The sequence below is a fragment of the Thalassophryne amazonica genome, chromosome 22 (genome assembly GCF_902500255.1).
Source record: "Thalassophryne amazonica chromosome 22, fThaAma1.1, whole genome shotgun sequence".
Classification (NCBI taxonomy): domain Eukaryota; kingdom Metazoa; phylum Chordata; class Actinopteri; order Batrachoidiformes; family Batrachoididae; genus Thalassophryne; species Thalassophryne amazonica.
The window spans coordinates 14,492,597-14,520,052 of NC_047124.1; the positions used below are offsets into that span (position 1 = coordinate 14,492,597).

The 27,456-nt window shown below is 40.7% G+C and overlaps 3 protein-coding genes across 6 annotated transcripts in view; 1 reads left to right on the forward strand and 2 right to left on the reverse strand.

The window, feature by feature from the left end:
- The window catches only part of osgep (O-sialoglycoprotein endopeptidase), a 44,088-nt gene that overhangs the window by 13,217 nt on the left and 3,415 nt on the right, over positions 1 to 27,456 (reverse strand). Inside the window, exons 1-11 of one of the 3 annotated variants that reach the window (XM_034162980.1) lie at positions 10,491 to 10,655; positions 8,244 to 8,363; positions 7,521 to 7,640; positions 2,065 to 2,240; positions 1,678 to 1,773; positions 1,544 to 1,593; positions 1,318 to 1,396; positions 1,164 to 1,229; positions 946 to 1,036; positions 795 to 870; positions 289 to 387 (exon numbers count right to left, since the gene is read on the reverse strand). In XM_034162980.1, the coding sequence (XP_034018871.1) occupies positions 289 to 387; positions 795 to 870; positions 946 to 1,036; positions 1,164 to 1,229; positions 1,318 to 1,396; positions 1,544 to 1,593; positions 1,678 to 1,773; positions 2,065 to 2,240; positions 7,521 to 7,640; positions 8,244 to 8,358 (968 nt within the window). In that variant the 5' untranslated portion in view covers positions 8,359 to 8,363; positions 10,491 to 10,655. Of the gene's footprint in view, positions 1 to 288; positions 388 to 794; positions 871 to 945; positions 1,037 to 1,163; positions 1,230 to 1,317; positions 1,397 to 1,543; positions 1,594 to 1,677; positions 1,774 to 2,064; positions 2,241 to 7,520; positions 7,641 to 8,243; positions 8,364 to 10,490; positions 10,656 to 27,456 lie in introns of those variants that run through there. The other 2 variants (XM_034162979.1, XM_034162978.1) reach the window with 2 other exon arrangements.
- Positions 10,839 to 14,855, forward strand: apex1 (APEX nuclease (multifunctional DNA repair enzyme) 1). The gene is made up of 5 exons (XM_034162981.1): positions 10,839 to 10,935; positions 11,426 to 11,554; positions 13,041 to 13,204; positions 13,340 to 13,532; positions 13,874 to 14,855. The coding sequence occupies exons 2-5, from the start codon at positions 11,497 to 11,499 to the stop codon at positions 14,386 to 14,388; spliced, it is 930 nt and encodes a 309-aa protein (XP_034018872.1). The 5' UTR covers positions 10,839 to 10,935; positions 11,426 to 11,496; the 3' UTR covers positions 14,389 to 14,855.
- Positions 16,497 to 25,928, reverse strand: LOC117503746 (zinc finger protein 814-like). Of its 2 annotated transcripts, none has more exons than XM_034162977.1 (9): positions 25,662 to 25,928; positions 24,419 to 24,621; positions 24,168 to 24,266; positions 23,728 to 23,823; positions 23,299 to 23,409; positions 22,271 to 22,391; positions 20,328 to 21,438; positions 19,297 to 19,349; positions 16,497 to 17,977 (listed from the first exon to the last, which is right to left on the reverse strand). In XM_034162977.1, exons 1-9 carry the CDS (start codon positions 25,696 to 25,698, stop codon positions 16,797 to 16,799), a joined length of 3,012 nt encoding a protein of 1,003 aa, XP_034018868.1. In that variant the 5' UTR covers positions 25,699 to 25,928; the 3' UTR covers positions 16,497 to 16,796. The 2 variants fall into 2 exon arrangements, with proteins under 2 accessions (XP_034018868.1, XP_034018867.1); XM_034162976.1 differs by having other exon boundaries at positions 16,498 to 17,980.

Sequence of the window (27,456 nt, forward strand, 5' to 3'; positions counted from 1 at the left end):
CTGCACAGTGTGAGTTTTGTTTGTTGCAACAGCTCCATGGGAAAGCAGCAGCATTTTGTTAACGAGGTGTCAATTTTCTGCTGTTTTGTCAGAGGGCACATGGGAGACTCTAGAGATCTGACTCATTTGAACTCCGTTTTCGTGCTTGTATAGATTCAAATACTTGTGGGCATAAACGTAATTTTCTGTGGGCAGTTTTTCCCTACTGCCTACAGGTGGCTGACTTTGTGGTATTTTACAATGATTTACGCAATCGTTTAAAATAATTGAGCAGAAGTAAGATCTCACCTTTGGGTAATCCACGAATCTTCCAGCTCAGTCACTTGACCAGACCTGAACATCTCCCAGCCAGCTTGAGCAATCATTGCTCCGTTGTCGATACAGAATCTGTGGCACAAAGTTAGAAATGTGAGTTATCTGGGCTGAATGCACAACACCACATTTATTAAAGACCAAACAGTTAATTTTAGAAAATGCACAAAAACGCACTTGCTTCTGATACTCGTACATCAAGACATTTTCTGTGAAAAGTACCTGCTTTGCTTTAATTATGCTGTGTTCATAAAAGCTAACATTTACTAACACCTGAAGAGCTCAAAACCAGCAAGAAACCCAACAAGTGCCCTCCAGTGGTATTTGGTGATTTGTAGAAGAAAACAGCTGGTAATTTCCTCCTGGAGGTCATGGGCTCTACCAGTTTCCCTCCATACCCGCCCCAATCACAGCTAATTAACTCAGGTGTGTTTGGCCAATAGAGAGCTAAAAATCAAGTGTGAGTGAAACGCTTTACCTACCGTTCATCTGTAGTAAACAGCTTTGCTCCTCTTTCCTGACACATCACCTCCATCATCTCCTGCAGCCGCAGGTTACCTGCACACACAACCAGAGGTCAGAAAGCAGGAACCAGACATGCTATCATGCATTAAGGGTTTGTGACGCACTTACAGCCAACGCCGCCAACGATGAGCACCTCGTTAGAGCTGCAGTGAGCCATGGCTCGCTCCGTGATCTCCACCAGCATGGAAAACACCGTCTCCTGCACACAGAGCGCACAGCAAACACTCAACAGCAGGTCCTGCTTGAGGAGGGAGAGGCTGCAAATGATCTCTTTTCATAAATGACTCAAAGGACAAATGACGATCTGGTTGCACATTTGTTCCCACCTGCAGGGAGAAGCACAAATCCTCTGCTGTGCACTGACCAGAACTTAACATCTTATGAGCCGCTTCCTGTCAATGAGAAGTCCAGGTAGCACCAGAATTAGACCCGATACCCTCACACACGCTGACCCTGAGTAATTAATGCAGAACCACTCACTTCAATGTATGATAAAATGCCAGAAAATGAGACGTCCATTCCTTTGACTGTGTACGGCAGCTCCACATACTGAGAACCCCTGACAGCAAGAACAAGACGCACAGTCAAAACATAAAGTAAGCCCCTTCAGCTGTTGAACAGGGAACCTTCTGCACTTAAACAAAGCACACTGCTTCAATATCAAAGCAGAAAGCAACTTAAAATCCAGAACAGCACCATCACTTACTTTTTGGCCATCTGTTCTATGTTGTAGCCCGGACTGGGGTCGTTGGAAATCTGCGTGGACAAACATTTCTGGGTCTAAATATTTACACCAGAAGGCAAAATCATTGCTGTAATAAAGACAACAACGTCACAAACCTTAATAACTCTGGCAAACCTATCCAAGCAGTTGCCTACTGCGATATCGATGGTCTCCCCGAATATCCTGTACCGTCGTTCTGAGTATGCAATTACCTGCACCAGGAGAAATGGACAAAGTATATATTTTAATTAAATTATGAAGTATTCAGTATGCCCTCCAGAATAATGACTTTTATGTTGAAAAGGGAGTGTGGTCATATTTTAATAGCGCGAATGCTCGGTTGTAGTGTGTTAACTGTAAGTGCAAGTCTTATTTTTATTAGTTTTCATTATTGAAATATCAGCTGTTACATCACAGATTAATCTGTATACACTGTGACAATAACACAAGATTTTTTATTTTTACAGATTTACAGTCAATATGTCCCACAAGCACATGCCGACCTGCGTGTTCCCCCCACTGACATAAAGTACTGTGGGGTTTTTGGCTTTGGTGATGAGACGTCCCATCTCGATGTGTCCAATGCAGTGATTGACACCGAGGAGCGGCTTCCCCCAAAGCTGAGCCACAGTACGAGCCACAATAGCCACCACGACCAGGGGGGCGCCCATACCGGGACCTCAGAAAGGAGAGGAAGAAAGACATTGGAAATGACAGCCAGGATGAGTGTATATATATACATATATATATATATATATATATATATATATATATTTTTTTTTTTTTTCTCCAAATAAGAGTTCTATGCAAAAAAAAAATGTGGACAGACTTGGGCATATTAGTACAAATTTTCAGCATGAAATTAAAATAAAACTTAACATTTGTTTAAACAAAAAGTATTTAAAAAGCAACAAATACATCTCTACAACTTGACAAATTAAAACTATAATATCAGTTATCAAGTTGTTTACCAATGAATATGGCGTTTCCTTCAGGGTGTATAAAGCCATATTCATTGGTAAACAACTTGATAATGATTTTATCATATACCTATAAATGATAAATGCACGCAGAACACAATGCGCGTGCTCTCCCTTCGCTCACTGCCTCCGGGGGTACGGATGCGGGACCGAGACCATGCAGCAGGCGCTGTGCATCAAAACAGCGAGCGTAGTCTCTGGACCTGTGTCACTGGAGTTGAATGCAGCTCGGCACAGCAGACAGGAGGGCAGTGTGAGTGGCCCGCTGCGGCGCTTAATGCGCCCGCGGACTCAGTAAGCGCATCGGAGGCAGTGAGAGCAATCACGGTGATGCCGCCCGGTGCCGCAACCGGCCCGCGTGATAAGGACGCAGAACACAATGCGCTGTAAAAAAAATAAATAAAAAAGCCGCATGCAAAATTGCACTAAAAAAAATCTGCCAAACTGCGAGGCCACGAAAGGGCATTACGTTCTAAAAATAACCCGCGATAGGCGAAATCCGCGAAGTAGTCAGCCTTATTTTTTTACAATTATTATAGATGTTTTAAGGCTGTAAAACCCCTCGCTACACACTTTATACACTTTTCTCAAACAGGCATTAACATTTTCTCACTTTTCTCTCCTGTGTAAACACTCAAAGTTCAAACCTTAGTAGAAAAAAAAAAATAGAACGTTTTCTTATAAATGATGACTTTTAGAACTAACGAATTTAATTTCAACGATCAACCTACGAGGTTGGACACGTAAGAAATTATTAATAGTGACTCACCAGTATTTCACAGTTCCTCTGATCGTTGTGGCGCCGCTCCGCTGTCTGGATTGGCTGAATACTTGGGTGGTATGAAAAATATTACCCGTCCACGAAAAGGGTGTATTGCTATTTATTCAGTAGAGAAGCTTGAATCTTCGACTGGACAGGGTTGCTTGACGCGAGGAAAGTTTCGCTTCAAATCGCAGAAGCTTCCTCAGCTAAAATTCTTGCTCTGGAAGTCTGACTTCTGTCTGACTCTTGTAGAGAAGAATAAAACAGAAGCCAACAAAAGCTGGAGTTTTAAACCTAACCAGATCCCTCCTACTGAGAGGCAGACTGCTATAGGCTAGTGACTAAACAATAGCTGTAGTTAGCACACCTAATGGCAGGACAGCTGTCCCTCTAATGATGGGATGGATGCCTTTCTGATGGCTCCCTTGATGACGTGAATGACTCATTACCATGAACAAAAGACTGAAACTCCTTTGACCTGAGTACCCCATTGTAAACAGGGGATAAAGTGTGTCTCAAACCCCCTCCCCGGTTAAGGCTGGGTTTCAGACGTTTCACAAAGAATGCCTCCTTGACCCCTCTCTCAAACCATTTCTTCTCTCTGGCTAATATTTTAACTTCCTTGTCCTCAAACGTGTGGTTAGTGTCTTTAAGGTGGAGATGAACTGCAGACTGAGGTCCACTGGCGCTATCTCTGCGGTGCTGGTATAGCCTTTTGTGTAAAGGTTGCTTCGTTTCACCTATGTAGTGTTCGTTACAGTTTTCCTGACATCTGATAGAATACACTACATTGATCTGTTTGTAACTAGGGATCATGTCCTTAGAGTGAACTAATTTCTGTCTCAAGGTGTTAACCGGTTTAAAGTAAACTGGGAATTTGTGCTGTCTGAAGATCCTCTGTAGTTTTTCCCCTACTCCTGCTAAATAAGGGAGAGACACTCCTCTTCTTCTTGTCTCTGTCTCCTGTCTATCTGGTCTCTTTGTTCTCTGGGACTTCTGCACTTTGTCCAGGGACCATCGTGGGTACCCACATACTGTGAGGGCTTTCCGGACACGTTGTTGTTCTTTAGCCCTTTCCTCTGCAGTTGTGGGCACCTGTAGGGCTCTGTGTTGAAGCGTCCTGATCACCCCGAGCTTGTGTTCAAGGGGGTGGTTTGAGCCGAAGAGCAGATATTGGTCAGTGTGAGCTGGTTTTCTGTAAACCCCTGTCTGGAGCTGCCTGTTCTCTCCAATCGTAACATCACAGTCCAGGAAGGCTAAATGGTTGTTTCTGGCATCCTCACGTGTGAACTTGATATTGGCGTCCACCGAGTTGATGTGTTCTGTAAAGTCCTCAACTTGCTGTTGCTTGATTTTGACCCATGTGTCATCAACATATCTGAACCAGTGACTGGGAGAGATGCCCGTGAAAGACGTCAAGGCTGTCTTCTCCACTCGCTCCATGTACAGATTGGCCACAATGGGGGATACCGGAGACCCCATCGCACAACCATGAATCTGCCTGTAGTAATTCCCCCTAAACAGGAAATACGTGGTGTTGAGACAGATCTCCAAGAGTTGGCAAATGTGGTCTGGTGTGAGTTTGGTCCTTTCAAGTAGAGACACATCCTCTAGCAGTCTCTGCCTCACAGCTGAGACGGCCTCAGCAGTGGGGATGCAGGTGAACAACGATGTCACATCAAATGACACCATAGTTTCATCTGTCTCCAGCTGTAGATCCTTGATCTTGTTCACAAAATCTTGTGTGTTCTCCACATGGTGGTCTGAGTTACCCACTAGAGGAGCCAAAATCCACTTGAGGTACTTGGCCAAATTGCACGTGATGGAATCTGTGCTACATACAACAGGCCTGAGTGGCACGTCCTGTTTGTGGATTTTGGGCAGTCCATAGACGCACGGAGTGGTGTCCCCAGGGTACAGTCTGTAGTATGTCTGCCTGTCGATGAGTCCCTCTTTCTCCAGGTTTTGGAGGTAGCTAATGATTTTCTTCTTATAGCCGCTCGTGGGGTCTCTCTTCAGACGTTCGTATGTATTGGAGTCACTGAGCAAGTTGTTGATCTTGGCTTCGTAGTCCGATGTGTTCAGGACCCCCGTGCATCTGCCTTTATCCGCTGGCAGGATAAGGATGCTTTGGTCCTTTTGCAGTGCTGACAAAGCTTTCTGTTCTTCTCCAGAGGAGGCTTAGCACTGTTCAGCACTGCTGTGACCCTTAGTCGGAGGTCCCCAGCTTCTGACTCTGACAAACTGTTATGTTTAATGGCTGACTCTACTGCAGTGATGTAATCTACTGTCGGAATATGTTTAGGGGTCACTGAGAAATTTAGTCCTTTGGCGAGCACATCCTTTTCTGTCTGTGTAAGAACCCTGTTGGAGAGATTCTTTATCCAATTTTCCCTGTTGTCACTAATTTGTCTGGGTGTATCTTTAAAAATACTCCCACTGAAAGTACGCCTTTTCTGCACTAAAAGGTTGTGAAACTTCCTGATTTGCCGCTCCTTACTTTTTAAATGCTCAGCCATTTGAATTTTAACTATGAACTTTGTGATCTTATTATGGGCCTCTTCCCCCACTAAGGTTTCTAACATTTTGTGCAGACTATCCAGATTATTTTGGAGGTCTAATATTTTAAAATGAAGCCTTCTAATTCTAAGACCCAAAATTCTCCTAAGGTAACTGTGCTGGATCTTTTCTGCTGTGTGACCTGCTTCTAGTGCCTTTTGCTTCATGCATTTGGGAATAACATTGTTTTGTTTGCATCTCAGGTTAAATCTTAAGTGGTTTCTAAAGTTAGCTATTTATTCAGTGTTTTATCTAATCATATTGGCGTATCATTTATAGGTATATGATAAGACTGTTTCTTACTGATTTAACCTAATTCCATGGGGTATTTAATGGCCTAAAAATACTTCTGAATCCATGATCTGACTCCTCTAAAGCTGTGAAAGTGATGCTTTAAGTGTGTTCATTCAAAGGGTGTGTGTGTACTTAAACAATCCACTATTTTGACCTTTATATCTTTAACAGTATTTTGGAAAATCTTGTAGAGATTTGTTTTCACACAGAGACGAAAGACAACAATGTTTTATTTATCTTTTGAGAAGCCTGAACCATTTAATTTCAATGTGATGTGATAAAGAACAGATAATTTGCCCAAAGGTACCTACATGTTTGCGTATAACTATGTATTTCATAAGGACATGACATTATGTGCAAACAGAAAACTTGTAATGAGTTTTTTATTATATTTTCTTTCCATAATCACTCATGATGTCAGTTTAAAAAAAATTGAATTCAAAATATGATTTGGATGAGAATAGTAAGAGAAAGAAGAATTTGAATTACCCAATAAACTAATTACTGAAGGAAAAGTCCACTGACAGGGCTCGACATCGACCATAGGGCTAGTAGCTTTGAGAAGTTACCGGCCCCACAATAATTCTACTGGCACAGAAGTATGTGTGCACCGCAAACTACAGCTGCCAAAATATTAAAATATTAATGCAATTTCGTGCTTTCTGCTGCATTCTGAGGCTGAAACCAATGAACACTACGACTGCACAAAATTGCCATTAGTTTACAACTTTTTTGCATTTCAGTTTTTGTTTGAATGTGTTTATGTTTGAACTTCATTTCTACATAACTTTTTGTGTTAATTATTTACATGTTATTCACTGTTGAGCATGTCAATAACACTTCTGCAGAATAATATTAAGTGTTAAATTGTTACTATTTAACCTGTTATTTTAATTTGAAATTTTCATGATGTTTTTTTAAGCTAGAACTGACCTCGCGTGCACTTAATATTTCTCATGTCTTGGATTGAAGACAGAGAGATCACGCATTCATTTATATACAAAATATTGCAACTTACATTTCAAATTCAACTGATTTGCGTGTGCAAGACTGAAGGAGCGTGGTGTGAGACAAAAACAAACATGGCGGGCTCACGGAAGTTTAATGTCACCGAGATGTCAAGAAATTCGACTTTGCCAGTAGAAAAGAAGGTAACATAAATAGAATTTTGAAAATATTTGTAATGGCCTGAGCAGGCCATTATTTTATAAATTGTACTGGCCCGTAGTGGCCCGACAGTGGGCCAAATCACCACCACGCTAGCGGGCAAATGGCAATGTCGAGCCCTGATTGACTGCACAGTCTGCACTCCATGTACAATCCTTTTCCTGCAACATGCTGAAGAAACAAGAATTTGAACTACCTTTGGTGTATGCCACACAGTCTATGTCTGCAGGGGTCAGACCTGCTTGCTCTAGTGCCTCCTTCAGGACAGTCAGGATGACAGCACGATGGTGTCTGGCTGTGTCGCTTGGCAGAAACCCTGATGCATAAAACATTACTAAGAATAGAGCTTGACATATCATAACTGAAGCTAAAGCACAGCGCTCACCAACAATTAATTTCCAATTCCACAAATTTTGGAAGGTCAAAGTCCTGCTAGAAGTGGCTTTTCAGAAGCTAAATTAGATGTGATCAAATGTCAGGAGTCTGTATGTAGTTCACATTTGATTAGATATAATGTAAAATATTCATTAAATGGGGTTTTCAATGTTAAAATTAAATGGTCACAAAATCTGTAATCCAGATCAGATCCGGCTCAAGCTTTGTCAGTCGGTAAAGGATGCCATCCTACATAGCACTCTCAAATATGAAAGAAATTTGATATTTTTTGACAGTTATGAATTTTTGAAAACATTCAATGTTAAAGGATAGGGATTTTCCCACTTTTCCCTGACTTTGACCTTTGACTTTGAAAATTGAATCAGTTCTTGCCTATCAGGATATGAATCCTCTCTAAAAATTTCATAAGGATATATAAAAATATGTGGATTACAGGCTGTTCACAAACAGACAAACAGGGCGGAAACACAACCTCCAACTTCATTGGCGGACGTAACAAATGGAACTTTGGTGTGTGACTTGCCTTGACCAGGAGGGGTAATGTAGGTTCGTCTAGGATTGGAAAGTACTTCACCATCCCTGATAATTCCAATACCAATCTTATTGGCGCTGCCCTCAAAACCAATTACCACAGTCATGGTAGCTAAATGGATAAGGGAAGAAAAACACAATGTAGAGTGAATACTGAACATACATTCTCTCTTTACATAGTCAAAAACATGTTGGGCGTATAGCCATTCCGTTAGGAAAGATAGCCACTGGTAGACATAGTGTGTTTATGTAAGGGAAGAATTTAACAAGCTAAATATAACAATTAGGACTAAAAATGATCACTTTTATAGCCAGTTTTTGTTCCTTTCTTCCTTTTCTTCCTTCCTTGACAAGTTAGGGGATGGATACATGAACATTTCCAAGTCACTAAATATATTTTGGATTTCATTTATTTCAATCATTAAGAAATACAAACAGTATGGTACTGTACGGGAGATGTGACTGGAAGAGCAGGTAGCAGTTCTCAAAAACTGAGTAACCGTGCAAGAAGGAGACTAGCTGGGGAAGGCACCACCTCACCCATGACAACTCTGTGGCAGTTATGGGGTTCTGTGAGTGACAGAATAAACAAAATTTTGCATGTTGCACCACCACTCACGGTTTTATGGTGGAGTGGAACAGCTTTTTTGTTTTTTTAAATACAAGAAAATATCAAATCTAATCTAGGCTTGAGCCCTTTGTGCCTTCTGGCAAACAAGCTGAAATTTAATGTCTACTCTAAGGAAACTATTTTGTGTGACACTCCACCATAAAGCTATTTCAGTGGTAAAATAAAATTTGCACTATGTACAGTAGAGTTGCAATGATTAATTGATCGGTAATCGACCAAATTCTGACTGCAGCTGAATATTTTCTGACTGTTTTATTTACTGGGGTATTTATTCATCGCTAGCAGTAAACTATCTTTGGGATGTGGACAAAATATTAGAAAGTATCATTTTGCAGTCTGGGAAAACACTGATAGATGTTTTTCAATTATTCTTGACATTTTATGGACCTAACAATTGAATAATCAAGAAGGAAAATACTACGTGGCATCCCTTGTTTTTGCCACTAAAACTACTTACTCTAGACAGTATCATATTTAAAAAAAAAAACCTTTATTTAACCAGGTTAGTCCCATTGAGATCAAGACCTCTTTTGCAAGCAGACCTGGATAATTATAAAGTTTCCAATTCACCTAACCTGAGTTTATATGGTTTATATTTCCAAATAATTCATGTAAATTAAGTCCACCATATGTTCTTTTATCCATCACCTGATTTGTCCAAAGAAAATGATGATGGAAATTAGAGCCTGACCGATATATCGGCCGGCTGATATTATCGGCTGATATAAGCCCTTTTCAAAGTACTCACTACTGGCCGAAATTTTGCCGATATAACGCGGATAATTTCTCATAAACAGAACAGTTACTGAAATAATGTTTGTGTCGGCAATGTAAAATGTCCTTGCACCGTTTGTCCAGTAGATGGAGGTCTGACTCCATTCAACTGAGAGCTGCTTACACCCCTGCTTAAATGTGTTCATTACCGGCCCCCGTAGTTCACCGTCACACTGCACTGATTGGCTAACAAAAGCATACAAATAAGTTTATTAAGCTCTATATCCTTATCCTGAACCTATATCTAAGTTGCAGCAACAAGAGGTACAAGATCAGATGTATTTCACAACTCTTTTTAAGGATATGTATTTGCTAATTTCACAAATTGATTGCATTTTTTGAACTTGAAAATTCTTCTCTGTTATAAAATTAATCAATATGAGAACAAAGCTTCAGCTTTTAGCTCATGCCTTTTTTGTTAAGGGTCCAAAAAAGAACATTTTATTAATTAAAAAAATAATAATAATATCGGCAGATTCATCGGCTATCTGCATTTTTTTCATCCAAATATCGTTATCGACATCGGTCTCAAAAAAATCCATATCGGTCGGGCTCTAATGGAAATAGCAAAATGTTGTTTGTGTGTGTGTTTATTCAGTTTTTTAAAGACATCATTACTCCACTGCAGGGTGTATCAGAATATCTTCTTCCAAAAGTTTTACAGCAGACAATTTCAAAATAAATGTGCTGGTCTTTGCTAGTCTTAACTAATATTGTAAAGTAGAAAATGAAAGAACTTATTAATTTGAAAGACATAATAGTTTGGAATAGCTAGCTTTAGCTGCGACGCTAACCTCTAACAGGTTCAAATGCACTGGACAATAAATTCGTTACCTTTTTCTGTAAGCAGCTCACATTAATTAATCCAAAGAGTACACAGATAACACTAACGTTTTCTAAACTTATTTAATTAAATGATGTGGTTATGTTTTTTGCAGTCTCGGGCTAACTTCTTTAACTCAACTTTCCAGAGCTTCTAGGACCCAAACAATGGAGGCTGCATCATTTACTTCCTAAAAACAAAAACACTGGATTCTCACTGATGTTTTCTGTCATGTTTTTTTTATTATTATGTTATATGCTTTATATTAACATGAAATATTTTATCGACAGTTTAAAACAAGTTTAAAAATGTGACTTTTTTTTTTTTAAATGAGCTGCTTATCAGGCACATAGTTGGCCAGCCATAAAGTTCAGCGAGCAAGCACGTGTTTGGCCGCTCAGCGACGGAAGCAACATTTGTTTAATTTTTGCGTGCTGCTGTGGTCAAAGTGCACAAGTAAGAACATTTGCATGTGAGTTCCTGAAACGTGGTGTTGGGCGAAATAAAAACGCGAACCTTATTCAGTTGTATTTGTAGAAACGAGCTACAGCTCATTCATTCTGAGGCCGCTGAGCTTTAGCTCTTTGTCACTGCTAGCGTTAGCTTGAAAAAAAAGAAAATCTGCTCAGCACGCGTTTTTTTTATTAACCCAACTAATATTATTATGGTACATAAACTGTCATGGTAAACAATGGCAGTGCTGCGTGTTGAAATTGCCTCACTAGGTTTTCGTAATAAATGTACACAGTAGGAAGTTGCAAAACCCTTGGAAAATGTCATAGATCTGCCAGAAGTAACATGCACACGTTTCACAACTCAACACATATCTGGCTGTGACTGTTCCAGGCCTGAAAAAGGTCTCAAAACCTCAGCATTTAAATTAAATTTTCACTTTGTTGCAGTCTTTGTCTGCTTTACTGTTACAAACTTGTAATTAATTTTGCAGCGGCTCAGGCGCTGTTGTGTTTGCGTTTTGTGTGTCTGCAAGGTGTGTTTGCTGTCAGAGCGATTTCAAGTATGAAGAGAGGGAAGAAGGCAGAGGAGGCGGCTGCAGATGGGGATGATGCTGGATCCGGTAGGACAGCCTGCACTCACAAACATACAGTTATCTGCAATCTTCAAACTCTACAACTGAACATATATTCATTCAGAGAAAGTACCACCACAGTGCGTGCAGTTTTGGATATTTATGCCAGTGTAGCTGCAACAATCAGGGCTGTGAAAACTCTGGATCTGCAGAATTCCGCGTATTTCGTCATGGGGAGGAGGAGAGTGTTGGTGTTTCACTCTGTAATCGTGATTGGCGCCGAGTTTTTAAAATGCCTATCACAAAGCGTTCTTATTTTTTTTACAACCTTGTGCAAGTTGTATAAATCCACAGATAGATCAGTGTCCGCAGATCTGCGGAGAAAAATGGCTCACTCAGAGCGTGTCTGTTATGACAGTTGTCGTAAAGCAAGGCTGGTTGCTACGGCGATGCTGTTTAAGTTAAATGTAGCATTTGGGCATCACATAGTTTTTAGAGCTATCAAGTTTTTAAAAGAAGAATTTTGCGGTATGTGTGACACGGAGCGACGTGGGGCGGAGAGAAGATGGCGAGTAAGACTGTCAAAAAGTTGGATAATGAATCAAGAATCCGTGGAATTGGCGCTGGTTTGAATTTAAAGTAGTCTTCATAAACACACCCGAAAGATAAAAGAAACGGGGAAAAGTGAACTGCATCTTGTACCATCAGGAAACATGGTAAGAATTTTTCTCTCCCTGGAAAATAAACATTGTGCTGTTCAATTAGGATTTCACACAAGATTGTGACTTTTTTTTATTATTATTAATGTAGACTTTCTTCCATGGGGGAAAAGACACTGTGGCTTTGACTGGATTTACAGTAATTCACACAGTTATATAAGTGACTTTTTTTTATTACTGTAGACTTTCTTTGATTGGAAAAAAGACACCTTGGCTTTGAATGGATTTACAGGAATTCACACAAGAATTTGACTTTTTTACTATAAGGTGTCTTATTGATATTTTATCATAATTTTCAAAATATTCTACAAGCTTTAGCTGTGGGTTTTGATATGCTTTAAGTCTTTTCAGTCTTCTTGAATTTCATGTAGTTTAATTGTTCTGATTTAATGCATAATTTGGTTTACAATTAAAAGGAAAATCATTCCAGGTACTACTTCCACATCATATTCTGTTATTTTAACATTACCATTAACAGTTTAAATGAAAGGTTGAATCTAGGATCATTTAAATATGTGGTTCTTCTGAGATTTTTTTTTCTTTCAGGAGATGCTGAAAATGTATAATTGGATACAAAATTCATTTGGTTTCTGGGGCCCTGCAGGCCCTAGATCCCATCTTTTGGGGAGCTTTGCCCCCCAGACCCCCTGCAAACTTTCCTCAGATTTCACAATTTTCCTTTCACAGCCCTGAACAATCAAGAAAATAATTCTCCTTTTCACTTTATAGATAATCACATGTTCAACATCGCAGGTTGCATCTTAACTGTGCACACAGATGACACTCTGTTATTTCAAATTTGTTTCACCTCACAGCTTCTGCTAAAAAAGCAAAGAAGACTAAGGAACCTGAAGCCCCACTAATGTATGATGATCCTCCTGATAAAATGACCAGCAAAGACGGCCAAGACACCAACATGAAGATAACGTCCTGGAACGTTGATGGGCTAAGGGCCTGGGTGAAAAAGAAGGGGCTGGATGTGAGTTCATAGTGAGCTTTAGGAAGAAGAAAAAAGCAACAATTCTATAGCAAGTTATTTTTGACCTCTGCCACAGAGCCCTTCTTTTGTCTGGCAGGTCCAAGTAATGTCCACGTGTGTAATCTTTCTTCTCAGTGGGTGCGTGAGGAAGCTCCAGACGTCATGTGTCTACAGGAGACAAAGTGTGCAGAGAAGGACCTCCCCACTGACATTACCTCAATGTCAGAATATCCACACAAGTACTGGGCCGTTTCAGATGACAAGGAGGGTTACAGTGGGGTGGGCATGCTGTGCAAAAAGGAACCCCTCAAAGTAACCTACGGCATCGGTCAGTGCATGAACACAGGTTGTCTTGTGCAGAACTCAGGATCAGAATTTAATAGCAGTTCTCTGTACTCGATGTCATTTCTTTGTGTGTGAAGTTTTGAACTGATGTGAACCAAATCGGCAGCTTGTTTTCATGGGTGTATTTTTATAATCATGTCGCAGACAATTGACAATCAGAAATTGCAACTGCTGGACACATTTTTGTCTGGTTAGTTATCTTTTGGGTTTTTGTACTCCCTTGGTGGGTTTTTACTTATCAACCTTATTACCCCAAACTGAAAACTTTTCTGAACTTTAGCTAAGCATGTGCATGCAATAAATAAATCTCTTTCAATTCCCCAGGCAAAGAGGAGCATGACAAGGAGGGAAGAGTCATCACTGCAGAATTCCCCACCTTCTTCCTGGTGACGGCCTATGTTCCAAACGCCAGCCGAGGCCTTGTACGCCTGGATTACCGCAAGACCTGGGATGTGGACTTCAGAGCATACCTGAGCGAGCTGGACAAAAGCAAGCCCCTGGTGCTGTGCGGCGACCTGAATGTTGCCCACCAGGAGATTGACCTGAAGAACCCTAAAGGAAACAAGAAAAACCCAGGCTTCACCCCTGAAGAGCGTGAAGGCTTCAGTCAGCTGCTGGCAGCGGGTTTTACCGACAGCTTTCGTGAGCTCTATCCCGAACAGACCAACGCCTACACCTTCTGGACCTACATGATGAACGCCCGTGCTAAAAATGTGGGTTGGCGACTTGATTACTTTTTGTTATCGTCCGCTCTGCTGCCAGGCCTGTGTGACAGCAAGATCCGCAACAAGGTGATGGGAAGTGACCACTGCCCCATTACGCTGCACATAGCTGTGTAACTAACTAGTTATTAAGCTGCCATGGGTGACTGCTTTGCATCATCTTGTGTAGTCTTGATACTTTTGTTCCAACTTGGCCTAAATTAAGGTGTAACTCGTTGCACCTTCTTAGATTGCTACTTCAGCAGGAAAGTTTTTCCTCTGAAGAGGTGCCCAAAACTCTTGATTTAGCACTAGTACTTCAGTTGTGTACTTTCCTTTATATTCTCACGTGATGGGTTGCAGAAACCTACTCCTTAACACAATATAATGTCCATTTGTTATCTAAACCCAGTAATGTCAACCCCAGTAATGTAACCAAGGTGCAACACTAAATACTCTAAAGGCATCTAAGCTGATTGTCCACAGTGATCTGAGACCAGCAGTAAATCTGGTTTTCCAGGTGTCCCCTGTCTAATACTTTTCATTTTTATGGCTTTGTTCAATTTTGTCCCAGAAGAAGTCTCAATAAAACTCAGATTTATGTAGCTCTGCCTTCTGGTTATTATTTGAAGACTAACAATGCAAACTTTACAAAAAAAAAAAGTCAGTGTTGACTATGGCTGCCACGACTAGTCACGACTAAGTCGACTATTGAAACCATCGACAGCTAATTTAGTAGTCGACAAGACATTTGCTTTGAACCTTGAACCAATGAAGCAGTGCTTCGCTCCTCTTCAGAAGCGACAACTCCACTTCTTATCCCCTTTCAAAGCCATTAAAATATGTCAATCATGAGTCACTTTTGTGTGGATTAAATAGTGGAGCAGATAACTGTAACAATTGTTCATTTCTGGAAAGAAGCACCAAAGTTGGCACAAATACTCCTTAGACATTACTCTTTTGAAAAAAACTGAGTAGCCACTTGAATTTTCAGTAGGCGGCCAGGTAGGGGTCAATTGAAGAATTACACGGGTCAGAATTTAAAAATGCTCCAATCATATTGAAAGCTATACCACATTATTTGTCTGATCACAACGATACCAAAAAGGTATAGTTTGGACTATCTATGACTGAATGTTATGGAGTTATGGGGTAAAAACAAGAATGGTGACAAAGGTCAATCTCAGTTTGTACAGGGGTTAGAAGTTAAAGTTGCTCCAATTTTGGTAAAAAGTGGTGCAAATTATTGGTTGAACTGATAGGATTAATAAATGAAATAGTTTTGACTGTGTTGAATGCTTGGTCTGCAAGGTAAAGGTAGAGCAATGTCGACGTCCATTGGATTCTATGACATGTGACATTTGTTACCCTGTAACATGATAACTAAGCATGCCACATAGTGCAAACTATTCCTTTTTAAAACCCTATTAACTCATCCAATAATTTGCATCACATTTTACAATATTTAGAGCAACTTTAACATCTGACCCCTGTACAAACTAATGCTGACCTTTGTTACCATTCTTGCTGTTTTTACTCCATAACTCCATAATATTCAGTCATAGATAGTCAAACTATACCTTTTTGGTATCGTTGTGATCAGACAAATAATGTGGTATAGCTTTCAATATGACTGAAACATTTTTAAATTTTGACCCGTGTAATTCTTCAATTGACCCCTACCTGGCCGCCTACTGAAAATTCAAGTGGCTACTCAATTTTTTCAAGAGTAATGTCTAAGGAGTATTTGTGCCAACTTTGGTGCTTCTTTCCAGATTTGAAGGATGCCTCTGTAAATAGTCTATCTGCTGCACTAAAAGTGACTAACTGGGACTCCAGTCTTCTTGTGAGAAAGAAACGAGAACCGTCCTCCGTTCCATTGCTCCAAACGCTGCACCGCCGAGTCGAGTTGGAAAGATAGAGTCCGCTCAGAATTAATAACTACAAAGCGAATCACCGTAAACTGCAATCAAAGTTTTTGTTTTCCTCCCAAAATGAGACATCCTGGCTGATGTGCAGCAGCCCAAGACTGTATGGCTGCAGATCTGCAGACTCCAGCAGCCAACTGAGCTCAGCTCTGACATATGGAGTGACATCCATGCTGTTAATATCTGAAAGGAAATGCTTTTGACAAAAACTACAGATTGTGTTTATTTCAGTTTATGTCCAGAGATCAAGGATCCAGTGGCCAATTTCATATTTATTTAAGACTCAATAAAATGTTGACACTGAAAACCTGTAAAGCCTACTTGTAGTACACAGAAAATTCACAGGAGGTATTGATAAGGAATAGGATTGAGAAGTGGAATCGATAATGGTATCGATATCAAAATGCAATAAGCTGCAATTTGCGTATGATCTGACTAGTGGACTAAAAAAACGCTGACTGGTCGACTATCAAAATAGTCGTGTGTGGCAGCTCTAGCGTTGACTCTACTGTATTTAAAACTTCATGCATATGAATTGCTTTCAGTGTAACAGAAAGACAAAGCATATAATGCTCTCAATTGAAACCGCAGAGTGTTGGGGACTTGTTAAGATCTAGTCTACATTAAGCTGGTGGCATGTGTTCGTTTATGTATTTTAAGTTGGTAGGACTGCCTGAATCCTTTCCCACACATGATGCAGAGGAATGGTTTCTCTCCTGTGTGTGTCCGTTGATGCCTCTTCAGGCGATTGGCGCTGAGAAAGCTCTTGTCGCACTCTGTGCAGGAGTATGGGCGGACTCCGGTGTGATAGCGTAGGTGGATGGTCAGGTAGCATGACTGTGTGAATTTCTTCCCACAGTGGGGGCACTCGAAGGGCTTGTAGCCCGTGTGAAAACGTTCGTGCTTCAGAAGCTCAGCGTGAGAAAAGAAGCCTTTCCCGCAGTCGGAGCAGAGGTACGGTTTCTCTCCTGAATGCGTCAGCTCGTGTCTGATCAAAGTGGCCTTATACACGAAGCTCTTGTCGCACTGGGAGCAGCAGAACACGTTCTCCCTCGTGTGGCAGCGCTCGTGCTTCTTCATGCCGCGTTCCCATTTGAAGGTCTTGCCGCAGAAGGAACAGATGAAGGGTTTTTCATCCGAGTGGATCTTCATGTGACTCCGTAGGCCACCCTTGTAGAGGAATCCCTTGCCACATACCGTGCACGCGTGTGGCCGTTCCTTCTGGTGGATGCGTTGGTGGGCCGTTAGAGCCGCCCGGTATGTGAAGCTCTTTCCGCAGTTGCAGGTGTGAGCTCTCTCTTCTTGGTGAGTCTGGAGGTGCCGGCTGAGGAAGCTGGCGCAGGTGAAGCCCAGGTCACAGCGAGGACATTTGAACGCTCGCTCCACTTTGTCGGCTTCGTGGGTCTTCAGGTGCCTCAGCAGTGCCGACTTCCAGGTGAATGCTCTGCCGCACGCAGAACACACGTACTGCCCGTTCTCCATGTGAGCGTTCTTGTGCTCCCTCTGATCCATCAGCGACTTGAAGAACTTCCCACAGATCAGGCACTCGTATTTGCGTCCCAATTTGTGTATCCGGTTGTGCCTCTCCAGCGATTGTTTAAAGGAAAAACTCTGTCCACACTGAGAACACAGGAAGGGCTGCTCGCCTGTGTGGATGCGTTGGTGAGATTTTAGTAAGGACTGAAATTTGAAGCTCTTGCTGCATGTTGTACAACAAAAACGTTCCTCTTCCTGTATGAGGGGAGGAAGGGACGGCACCTCGTCTTCTGCAGCAGGAGCCGTGTTGTGCTGCTGCACTTCTGCATATAGTGGAAGGAGCACAAAGATGAGAGAAAGCAGCTGATGAACCATAAATTAATAGGCCTTTTGTCAATTTACCATTCAGTGCATCAAACAGTGAAAACTGCCACGAGATAAAGTGATGTTTCCTCATGAGTATTTTTTGTGTTTCATGGCAGAAGCCAGTTGATTTTATACGAAAAGATCTCATACAACAAAAAAAACCTTTTGACTGAAACTGATGCGCTTCTCGACTTTCGATTATTTGTGTGGGCAACATAACTGTGAACATTGTGTATGGATTTTAATTCCACTTGGAGGAGATCGCCACTTTGAGATAAAGTGTTGATTAGATTTTGATTTGTATGTAAATCCAGGATCATTTAAAAGTTGTTATATAATGCTATCTATTTATTAACATATATATTTTGGTGAAACTGCGCCGACACAGACAATGAAGCACAGTTGATGACACACTGAGCCCAAGCACAGAAAAAAAGGTTCTTTTAAAAGCTAAATCATTTATTATTGCTACTCTTGGTATTATTTATTTATTTAAGATAATGGACTAAGGCAGAGGGGACAATATTTTGAGAAAAACTCAATTTTCATGTTTAAATAACATGACTATGCAGCGACATTCAAGCAGTTGCAGTTGCATGCAGAGCGTGAATGTGAAGCTTTGTGGTTTCATAACAACAAAAAAAAAATCCTCCCACTATTTTCAGTTTTTCTTGCAGATTTTTCCAAATTTATCTTAGACTATCCATTTTTTTTTCTTTCAAAAAATTATGAGTTTAAACTCAAATTCTGTTTTTATTTTTTAAAACCAACAATGGCCTTGATACACTGTCACAACCTTTAGTGCTTCTTGGGGCAAAAAAATAAAAACAAATAAAACCCCAGAATTGCCCCCCCCCGGCCGCTTTTAAAACTGCACAGGATGGGTAACTGGTACTTTTCTTTCATCAACATTTCTACATCTGTGCCAGTTTTTACGTGCACATTGGTTGGTGTGGGAGTAAAGTCACTGTCAAATCATTAAAGTACAAACTCCAAGTCAGTTCGACTGTCATGTTGACAGCTGACCTGGGACTTGCAGGTTCATGACCTGATGTTGACTTATTCCCACCTCTGGGTGGCGTCTTTGTCCACTCAGGGAAAAGAAACATGAGACAGCAGCATCACTGAAAATCAGAATCGCAACTTGAAAAAAAATGCTGATGTGTTCTTTCCTCGTGTAATGTGATCCTTTCGGTGATTACAGGATGTTTTGTGGTCACTGAAACAGTATGATGGAAAATGAAAAGGCCTTTCAATGATAAAGCACGGCACCCACCTTCATCCCTGCCCTTTGACGAGACCACAGGTGAACCATAGGAGTGATCTGTACTGTTAAAGAAGAGAAAATAAATAAACAAACAGGAAGCATGTGACCATGTCTCTACAGTATTTTATGATTTTGATTGTGCATGTCAAAAGATGCCAACATTTCACAAAATAAGAGGCTCGCCAACCCTCACGTGTATCTGTCAGAACCCCAAATTTCAGAGCTGAAAATTCAGTAGTTCTCACATAATTACACCAAAAAAAAAAAATCTTTGGACCCACTCACACAATTGCTCCATTCATGCTGTGCCTGACCAGAAAACTGCAGGGAATAATTCCCCTTCAGAAAAACATTAACACCATTGCATGAAGCCGTCTCTGTCCCTCCTCTGTTACTTGGCAGATGTAATCAGAGTACTTCAATAGTAGTCGTGACAAAGTCAGAAACCCGGTGTGGTAAATTTTGTTTCCTTAATGGTAAATGTTTTGTGAATGGAAAATCAAAACCATTCATACTGTATTTTCTGGAGTACATTTGATTTTTTTTTTTCTATACGGCTCTATTTTGTGCACTGTTTCAGTGTTCTTTTATTATTGGAGTTTAAATGGTAAATGGACTGCATTTATACACACATCAATGCCTCACATTCACCCCGATGTGAGGCTGCTGCCATGCAAGGTGCCCACTACACACTGGGAGAACTAGAGGATTAAGGACCTTGCCCAAGGGCCCTTAGTGATTTTCCGGTCAGGCTGGGATTTGAACCGAGGATCCTCTGGTCCAAAGCCCAATGTTTTAACCACCTCCCTTATTTTAGTTTATTTTGTTTAGTGCATTGATTTGTGGAAAAGCCTTATATAAATAATTGTTGTTATTAATAACAAGCGTGTGATTTATTTATTTTTTGTTTTGGTATGCAAGTGGCACTGGAGTGTAAATCACAGGATGTCCCAAAGTAGTGTAAATTAGAAAAAGTAAAAATACAGTAAGGTGATATGGCACATTTTATGAAAATGAAGAACAGAATTTAATGTTCTTACCAGTTGACAGGCCACAGGTTAGAAGCTGGTGGACTCACTGGGTCCATATCCTTCTTTCTCTTTAAGACCCGCTTCTGCAAATTCATCACCTGAAACTTCATGGTTGGTTTGCGTTTGCGGCCACTGGTGCGGACCTTGACCAAATCAATGACCTCACTGATGAGTTCAGGCACCAGGCCTCCAGGCCCGACGGTGGGACAATCTGGAGATTTGTCAATCTGAACATCTGTGCTGCATTCGCTGTCATCACCCTCCGTTTTCACTTGGTAGTTGTGATCAGAACATCCTACACTTGTGGTGCTATGTTCTTCATGCGCAACAACATCTTGCCCATCTTCCCCCATCTCTGTCGGTTTGTTTCTGCTGAGAGGATGCGTGTGAGTTTTCAAGTGCCTCACAAGTGACAGCTCCCAGGTAAATCTCTTGTAGCAGTAGCGACAGGCATAAAGGGTGTCCTCCATGTGGGCTTTCTTGTGTTCCGTGCGTGCAGACAGCGAGTGAAAGGTCTCCCCACAGATGACGCAGTCGTACTTGCGTCCAGTTTTGTGTGTGTGCTTGTGTCTGTCAAGGGACTGTCTGAAAGAGAAGCAGCGCCCGCACTTGAAGCACCGGTGGGGGCGCTCACCGGTGTGAATCACGCTGTGAGCAGTCAGTGATGAGGCAAACTTAAACTTCTTCTCACAGCTTGGGCAGTCATGGGGCCCAATGGGGATTTTGCTTTGGGAAGGCTCACTTCCTTCTGGATGGAGGAGGACAGTTTTGCTCAGATCATCATCAGGTTGTTCTTTTGTTGTGTTCTCACTTGCTTCAACTATTTCTTCTCTGGTTGCCTCTTCAGAAAGCACAGCTACTGAATTCTTAGTCACAGTGTTTGCAGTTTCAACTTTGTGTTTTCCTGTTTCCACCTCTACGTCGCTGCTTCTGCTTACTACCACCTCTGCTATATCTGTCACTGTGAGTATTTCAAGTGCTACGACATCGTGAGACGACACAGTGTGTATGTCATCAGTGAGGGCTTTAGGAGGATCTGACTCGGTGTGTGCTGCCACTCTCTTTGGGGGACGTGCGCAGAGGGAAGAAAGGATGGAGTCGCCCACATTAGAAGGTGTAACTGCACAAAAATGCCAAGAATCGAACAACTTCCATCAACAGTTAAGATGAAATATAACGGAAGCAGTTACACAGGAAATTTTGCTGGGTAAAATTTACTCTGCTGGGTTAACATTTGGTCCCAGTCTAAACAGAGTTAAATATACTCTACCACAGGGCTAAATCAACTGAACATAGTGTAAAATCAACTCTTACTGGAGTAAAACCACTTGCATTGACTAGACTGTGTCGCGGACCAAACGGTCAGCCCTAAAAATCACTCCACCCTGCCATCACTGCGCATGCGTCATCAGCTGCGGTTCACCGATTATCACCTCATTTCTGCTTCAAACTGCACTCCACTCATCATCTGTCTCAGTGACAGATATCGGAAGCTTTTGTACAACAATCATTTCCACATAAAATCAGCATTATTTCATCAGAAAAAGCGGAGGAAGCGATCACAGCACCACAGCTACACGGGCTGCTAGCTGTTGTGTTCACTGACTGTCCATTTTACAGCATCACGGATTGATGCCTCGTTCCTGCTTAAAACGGCCTCGTTTCTGTTTAAAACTGACTTTAGAATGATTTAAGAGGTTTTACCTTGTCATCTGATGGTTAATAATCACATTAATCCATCTGATCGCTTTGGGTGAAGACGGTCCGTCCACAGAGCGTCTGAGCTCCGAAATGATGCATGCACAGTGGAGGGCAGGGGACTGTTCGGTCGGCGACACCAGTAGAGCCGATTTCACTCTACAATAGTGTTTTTTACTCTAGACTGGGATCAAATGTTATCCCAGCAGAGTAAATTTTACTCAGCAAAATTTCCTGTGTACACTGTTACTTACAGTGCTGCTCTAAATGACCAAGGTGCTTGTGGTACTGGAGCAAATTTCTCAGGTGTGCAGCTTCAGCAGGTGAATGTAGACAATCCTCCACAGAGCATTCAGCTTTCAGCCATGAAACAGTCTGTGTGACAATTGTGGCAACATGTTAGCTTCAACATCACCAAGATGCTAAAATCCTGATGATACAAAAAACACATCAACTGATTTACAAAAGAAAAATAAATCTAGGAGACAAATTACTGTAACTGTGACAAGCGTTATTAAATATTATATAAACAACATGGTAGGAGACATCGAGATGTTCACTCTAAAGGAACTGGATTTATTGTTTAGTCTTCAAGATGTTTCTGTACCCAAGTGTCTCCTATTACCAATTTTTGCCTCTGATTTCTGTCCTGATTTCAAAATTGAGGAAACCGGGCCTGATTTTTTTTTTTTAAACCTAGCCAAAATACATTTGTAATTTCCCTTTCATATCCGATATGATTGTCACAAATGTTTTAAACGTTTCAAACTTTCCAGTTTGCTCACAATGTTACACAACACTACTTTTACCACCGATTACACCCAATTTCAGGTTCCAATTAGGAATCTTAATTTTTTCCATTCCAAAATTGTTGACTACTGGGTATCAAAAATCAACCATGGGCAGCAGGACTTACAATGTGCAATTTCAGGATATTATTTCAGCTCTGTGCAGCACAACATCATTCAAATGTGAAAACATTCCATGCTTATCTCAAATCTCAGAGGAAGCCCATCCACTTTCTGCAAATCTTAAGGCTGTAGTGACACAGTCATAAGGTGTTTTGACTAGTTAAAAAAAAGAGCCAGGGATCTCAACAGTACACTTTCATCCAATATAGATGACAAAAGAGCTTTACAATGATGTTTCACATTCACACACTGGATTCAACTTGGGGATTACAAATCTCTATGGGGAAACTGCACTGTGGATCCTGTGCTCACAAGTCCACCACTTCCCTTCTTTACTTCATTTCCAAATTCTAAAATGTGACACGTCTCACCTGCTCAATATCAGGCACCGGTAAAAGCTGAGCCAATCGACAAAGGAACTCCCAAAACAAAGTCTGCAAATCCCTGTCGTACTGCAGCCCATACCAAACAGGGAAGACTTCCTTCAAAAGGAGAAAAGTAACTATGATTAAAACTCATTTATTTGCACCAATATTAAACAGAGCAGAAACTATACAGTATCAGCAAACTTTGGCCATATTTTACCTTATAATTAAAAATTTGCTGATTGTAATTCCGTTACCACCCAGCTACTTTGAAAAGGCCTGTTGAAGTTTTCACAAGCATTTCTAGTTCAAATCATGTTCAAACCATTTCCACGAGTCAGCAAATGAATGTGCCTAATGTGAATGACACCGCATTTACATGAAACAGAGTAAAGATGAGAGAGGGGGGAGTATTTGCACTTTAATCTGACTCACCAAGAAAAAGTTTCTTCTCTCTTCGGGATCTTTAAGAAGAGTTTGAATCAAATGAAGAAAGTCAAATGCGACTTCCTCCTCTTCAATTTCCTTCATCTGTAATACGGGCAGAATATGTTACAAACACAGTGGCTACAGAATAACGGGATAACCACTGGACAACTGAAAAACATGATTTCATATTACATGTGTATATAAACAATAAAGGATCAGTTGACTTTTTTTTTTTTTTTTTACAAAGATCCTACTAACATTTAAATTGTTCTTAGCAAGTAAGCTGCTGAGTTTTCTACTCACCTTTTTTAAAATACTTTTTATTTTTTGGAATATTTCAGTCTTTGTTTCACAGACAAATAGTGAGACAGCACCCAGAGGCTTGATCTCTAACAGTGGGTTGTAAAAAGTGAACTTGTCCTTCAAGGTAGAAAACAATCACTTACATTAGGCAGGATGGGGAATTGTAGTTTCAGTTTATCCACATGAGATAAGATCAATTCTGGTTCTGTAAGATGTTCATTGCGGCATAACTCAAGAATAAACTGAGGAGGAAAGAAAAAACATTACAAGAAACAACTCCAGTTTTCTCTGTAAAGTTCACACAATCCTGCAAAACAAAATTTTGCCCAACATTACTAAATATGATGGACTTTCTTTGAACTTTTCTTTGCCTTTACAGTGTATTTGTACCCACCCTTGCTCTTAATCCTATGTCTAGCTGCATCTTGTCTTTGTACATTAACAGCTCTGGAACCACATCCATTACCAAACACACAAACTCTGCTACTTTCCAGTAGTTCATAACATCTTGTTTCTTCAGCACCTGCCACATAGACGCTGCCATAAGATGGATTGGTGGAATAAGTAGGCGTGCTGAATCCAAAGTCAAGGGATTTCCTGAAAAAGAGGCAACTTCAGACTGACCGTCCAAAAAAACTGACATTTCTGTTCCATGTGTGGTAATTCCAGTCACTAAATCTGACAAACTCTGGGAAAGTCCATCTAAGAATAACATATGCAGTCACTCTTCATCTGTATGTGGGAACAATGTTTCTGATGGACTTCCATCCAATTTGGCCTTCCCCAGATTCAGATCTTCACCACATCTGATCACAATATAACATCACCCTTCTCCTTATAGATGGGCATAGTTACAGAAATACTGATATTTTCTCTTTGTTGATCATCTGCAACAAATCCAACAGTATGTTTTCAGTCCATGAGCTGTATAAGTATTCATTTTTTCAACCTTTATTTAACCAGGTTAGTTCCACTGAGATCGAGATCTCTTTTAAAAGGGAAACCTAGACAATTCTAAAGTTTCTAATCCATCTAACCTGCATGTCTTTGGATGTGGGAGGAAGCCAGAGCACCCAAAGGGCACCCACGCAAACAGGGGAAGAACATGCAAACTGCACAAAAGGCCACAGGTGGAAATCGATCCCATGATCTTGCAGTGAGGCAACAGTGATACTGGAACTGTTACTCATGTTGTGATAGATCATACATTATGTGAGGGAAAACGCCGAATTATTCATTTTTATTACTGATATAGTTTAAATTTTCAAAAAGTAAACGTATATACCATATTTCAAATATAAAAATCTAGACCAAAATGTGCTTATGCACGCTAAACTACACAAAACATCGACGCGTTTTGAATGCAACCTTTATGAAAACACCGAGTGTGTGTTCAATGACAAGGTTCAACAGACGCACAGCGTGTTAGCATGTACTTGCAACATTACCAAGACAATAAGACAAATAGTTCTAATAAATGTCAAAAGCACCAGTTAGATACATCGGCGATAGCGCTAAAACTGCAAGCAACGCTAACCAACATAGCGCATGTAGCGTAGCAGAATAAACTTGATGCCCGCCCGAAAAGGAACTACGTAGTAGTTTAATTTTAGTATTTGCCTCCCCAACAAACTAACCTGTTGAAACGGCTGCGAAATCGTCCGAGTCCATCATCACAAATGAGAAATTAAAAGTTTGAGTAGCAGCTAGCCAGCTAAGTTAGCTAGCTATCTAGTCAGTTTATTAACAAAGCGTAATTATGCAGCTAGGGATTCACATTTATTCCATCTAAATGAGAGCACAACCCTTAATTAAACAGGAAAATAACCGATATGTGAAGTTATATACTCTATTTAATTTTGTTTTTGAGTTATTGTCGGTTTCTTCTTTGTGGTATTTTAGGGCGGTTCGCAATCAACAAAGTGGTGCACTAGCGGCATCTACTGGAATGGAGTATTCATAGGGATTCAATGGGATCTCAATATGGTGGCGCTAGGCCAATATTCCATATAATGGTACCATGCCGACATTCAAATTTAGGGTGTTCCATCATCATCATCATCTTCTTCTTCTGTTTTCCAATGATGTTGCAAGTATGATTTAAACCTGTATAACCTATATGTAGTTGTGCGATTACTTCTTCCATGTGACTCCATCTCCACTGTCTCCTTGATACTTGTCCCTGAATTTTATGTAAAAACCGACCCTTAGATTCCCTGTCCCATAGCTTTTGCCATGCTTTGTTCATTTTTGTCTTGATGATTGCTCTGACTTCAGATTTACTAAGTGGAATGTTGGTCTGTATTTCTGATTTCGGAGCTGCTCTTGCCAGTTTATCTACTACTTCGTTGCCCTCAATTTCAGAATGAGATGGAACCCACATGAAACATACTTAAATATTCTGTTGTTGTGGTTTAAATAAGCTTTGAAGAATCTCATTGATCAGGTCTGGCCTGCAAACAGATTTGCCATCTTAAATGCTGAGTCATGAATCCGAGCAGATGACATGGTGACTGAGCTTCACCTCCTCTACCCATAATGCAAGCAAAATTGTTAGCAATTCCACACAAAAAACAACTAAATAATCTGACTTGTGAAATTGGGGAATATAAACTCCTGTGACCGTCTATACCACCGTACTTATTACTTTCCTTTGAAGGTTTCTCTAACTCAAAGTCTACTGGGGCATAGGAAGAAACCAAGGGGGATTTCTGTATCTATTTTCTTGGGTTGCAGCCATGCAGCGTCATTGTTTTCCTGTGAAATCTCGTAAAGCAGCATCATCCCACGATGTTCCAACATGCGAGACTCACATGTCATTGGTCGGGTTATCTGTGATGCAAAAAAAAAAAATTAAGCATTGTTATTGGTGGGATAGCCGACCTCATTCAAAGCCCCATTTTTGCAGGGAAATTTCACATAAACGTCATCTGACCCATTACATGAATCATGGTGAAGAGCAAGTGGTGCACTAAGCCTGTGGATCAGAAAACTATTTCAGTGGGGTTTTTTGTGGCACCTTTACCCGAAACCATCTGCTGAATAGTGCCACCTGCGGGTCATATGTGGGCTTGTTGAAGGAAATAACCTTATAATAATTGTATATTGGCATGGATGATAAAAATTAGGAGTAGGTGTGGTTGAAGTCAGCTTGAAATGAGCTGCTTTGTTAATTTCATTTCCAAAGCCTTGGTAGGTCTGGTGGCCACCAAGACCACAGCTGCCTGTTCACTAAGTTTGTTCTATGCTCCATTTTATCTTTCCAAAGGTAAAATTTTCCTGTTTCAAGCTATGTAAGAGATTTTTAGACATAAGAAGTAGCTCAGTGGGATAAGGAGCTGTGCCACCACTACGTAGACCTGGATCTGATTCCATGGACAAGATACTTAATTTGTATTATCACAGTCTACCAAGCTATGACGTAACCTGTCA